The sequence below is a fragment of the Ursus maritimus genome, unplaced genomic scaffold (genome assembly GCF_017311325.1).
Source record: "Ursus maritimus isolate PB19 unplaced genomic scaffold, ASM1731132v1 scaffold_14, whole genome shotgun sequence".
NCBI lineage: Eukaryota > Metazoa > Chordata > Mammalia > Carnivora > Ursidae > Ursus > Ursus maritimus.
Window position 1 is genome coordinate 45,951,301 of NW_024423786.1, and position 3,250 is coordinate 45,954,550.

At 47.5% G+C, this 3,250-nt stretch overlaps 1 protein-coding gene across 1 annotated transcript; it reads right to left on the reverse strand.

The window, feature by feature from the left end:
* Nucleotides 1-539: 539 nt before the first annotated feature.
* LOC103677189 (olfactory receptor 2Z1-like) lies at nt 540-1,574 on the reverse strand. The gene has a single exon (XM_008706431.1). It carries the CDS (start codon nt 1,572-1,574, stop codon nt 540-542), a length of 1,035 nt encoding a protein of 344 aa, XP_008704653.1.
* Between the last annotated feature and the right edge of the window lie 1,676 nt (nt 1,575-3,250).

Below are 3,250 nucleotides of genomic sequence, written 5' to 3' on the forward strand. Positions count from 1 at the left end.
AAAAATGACAGCATCCAATCTTATATGGCCTTGATATTCAGATAAGAGTGGGCTTCACCATCTTACATCTCTACTTCATCGTAACTGAGACAGCAAAAGTAACACATGCTTGGACTGCCCAACCAGGGTCATCTTGAGTGAGTCTTCTACTTCTGTGAAACCTAAAAATGTGATTCAAACAAAGATACTGCTGAGAACCAACATGGGCAGGGATGTTTAGAGCATCACTGCCAGAGCAGTAGCCCCTATATCTCCTTTCTTACTTGGATTTCAGATATTGGATCCCAGACCCATCACTCACTGTGCATAAATGTATAAGAATGGGGTATAAGCCAGGACACTAATGAGTGGCCAAAATATCCACAAGCTATTGGGTTAGCATTATTTTAGCAAAAATTTCCTTCTGTTTAAGAATGAAAAAAAAAAAAACCACCCCAAGCAAACAACCCCTCCTCTTGTTTAAGTGATTGGGTTCACTATTTTTGTTTTCTATAAACCCCCAAGAGAAAAAGCAAGTCTGGGAAGAGAAAAGGAGTTGGTTATAGTACACCTTGCACCACATGAACTGCAAATGAAACAGGCCTCAACTGTAAGGGAGGGTCCTGGGAACAATGCAGAATCCTCCAGCAGGTCATCTCTGACCTAAAACCAGTTCTTCCAAGGACCTTGACCAAAGCCATTCGAACCTCTCGGTTTCTCAGGCTATAGATGAGGGGGTTGAGCATGGGGGTAACAAGGCTGTAGAAGAGGGAAACCACATTGTCCTGCTGTGGGCTGTGGTAGGTGCCTGGAACCATGTACATGAACATGGCTGCCCCATAAAACAGCCCCACCACAGTGATGTGCGAAGAGCAGGTGGTGAAGGCCTTGTGTCTGGCCTCGGCAGAGTGCATGTGGAGAACAGCCCTCAACACATGGCTGTAGGAGGTGGTGATGAGTGACAGGGGCAGCAGCAAGATCAGCACCCCTGAGATGGACAGCGACAACTCATACGCGGATGTGTCTGCACAAGAGAGCTTCAGCAGAGCAGGCAGCTCACAGAAGAAGTGATCCACAGTGTGTGAGGCACAGTAGGGGAAGTGCAGGGTGATGGAGGTCTGGATGGAGGCCACAAGCACACCTGACAACCAGGAGGTGCCCACCATGAGCAGGCAGACCTGACGTCTCATGAGCACAGGATAATGCAGGGGGTGGCACACGGCAACATAGCGGTCGTAAGACATGAGGGATAGCAGGACACCTTCAGAGACACCCATCAGCATCAGGAAGAACATCTGAGCTGCACAACCCCCGACGGAGATGGAACCCTCTCCTTGCAGGAAGTCAGCTGCCATCTTGGGGATGGTGACCAATGGAAAGCCAACATCCAATAGGGAGAGTTGACTGAGCAGGAAGTACATGGGAGTGTGGAGCCTGGAGTCTGTGTGGATCAGGAAGAGCAGGACAGCATTGCCCAGAAGGCCCATAGTGAATATGATAGCCACAAGGGAGAACAGGACCAGATGTGGCCCTGAGTGGCTGAAGAGCCCCATGAGAGTGAAGTCCGAGATCATTGACTGATTTGATTCTCTCATCTTCCAGGAAGCATAACTCGTCTGTAGGAAGAACAGGATATTTGGAAGGAGTTTTAGTGGGCAGTAGTCTTGTCTTACATGCCAGATAGAATTGTTTGGTAGTGGTTGCTTAGGGTCTCAAGAAGGATGATGAGCACATTCAGTCTCAGTAGGAAAAAAAAAGAAAACCATCACTGATTCATTATGTCTGCTTTGGTCAGGGGATGGGGAATAGCAAAGTTTTGCCTTTGCCCTCCAGGAAAGCACTATCCACCAACATTTGCAGTTGAACTCTCTGTCCCCAAGGTAGGGAGTGCAAGTCAGTCTCAGTGGAATATTGGAATATACCCTATCCCAGATGCCCTGGGGCCAACGCAAAGGAAGTATTCCAAAGAGATTAGATATCAAATAGGGAGATCTTGCTAAAGATAATAGGGAATGATGAGCCTGGAGAAGGAATATGGAGTGTGTGGATTGTTTGGCATATGGTTAAGGGAATATACTCTGGGATAGAACAAGATCTGAATACCAACCTAGCTTTGTGACTTTGGACAAGTTATTTAATCTTTCTGGTAGTCAGTTTCCCCATCTGTCTATAGGGATAAAAAACACCTTCCTCATAGGAGTAGCTGTGAGTAAATAAACAGCTTAGCTCAATGACAACCATGTGGCAATTTCTTGATTTAAGTTCACAACTATTACTCATATTGTAGATGAAATGTAAACATTAAAAAGCCAGCTGGGTTGGGGCGCCTGGGTAGCGCAGTCGTTAAGCATCTGCCTTCGGCTCAGGGCGTGATCCCGGCGTTCCGGGATCGAGTCCCACATCGGGCTCCTCCGTTGGGAGCCTGCTTCTTCCTCTCCCACTCCCCTGCTGTGTTCCCTCTCTCGCTGGCTGTCTCTCTGTCATATAAATAAATAAAATCTTAAAAAATAAATAAATAAATAAAAAGCCAGCTGGGTAGGGTGGTTCACCTATGATAGGATAATGTATGCCTGGTACTTGGCTCAGTGTCTGGCATATAGTAAGACTGTTCTATATGTATTAGCCCTTTTTGTTGATGTTATTCAACATTGTAACTCTTGTCCACTTGCATGGCAAAAAATGATCAATTCAAGTTTATTCTCAGTCATGCTCTCCTGAAATGACAATTCCCTGCTCTTGCCCTAAATTGGTGGTTCTCAACCAGGGGTGATTTTGCCTCTTTCCTGGGACATTGGCAATGTCTGGAGATATTTTCAGTTGTCATGCCTGGGGCTGCTAATGGATCTAGTGGGTAGAGATCAGGGATGCTACTAAATATCCTAGAATGCACAGGACGGTCCCCACTACAAAGAATTGTCTGGTCCCAAATTTCAATAGTGCCAAGGTTAAGAAACCCTTCAACTGGAGGTTAAGATGGCGGAGGAGTAGGGGACCCCTTTTTCAGCCGGTCCCCTGAGTCCAGCTGGATAGGTACCAGACCAGCCTAAATAACCACGGAATCAGCCTGAGACGCAGGATGATGCATCTGGAACTCTACAAATGAACATCTCCAGCACTGAGTATTGAGGTACCAAGAGGGGAGCTGTAAACCGTGCACAGATATCGGAAGATAAGCGGAAGGGGGAGGGAGCCGCCGCGTTCGAGCACCGGGAAGCGGTAGCCACTTGCACGGGAGAGCGGGCGGGGCTCGGGGGTCCCCCCCGCCAAACCA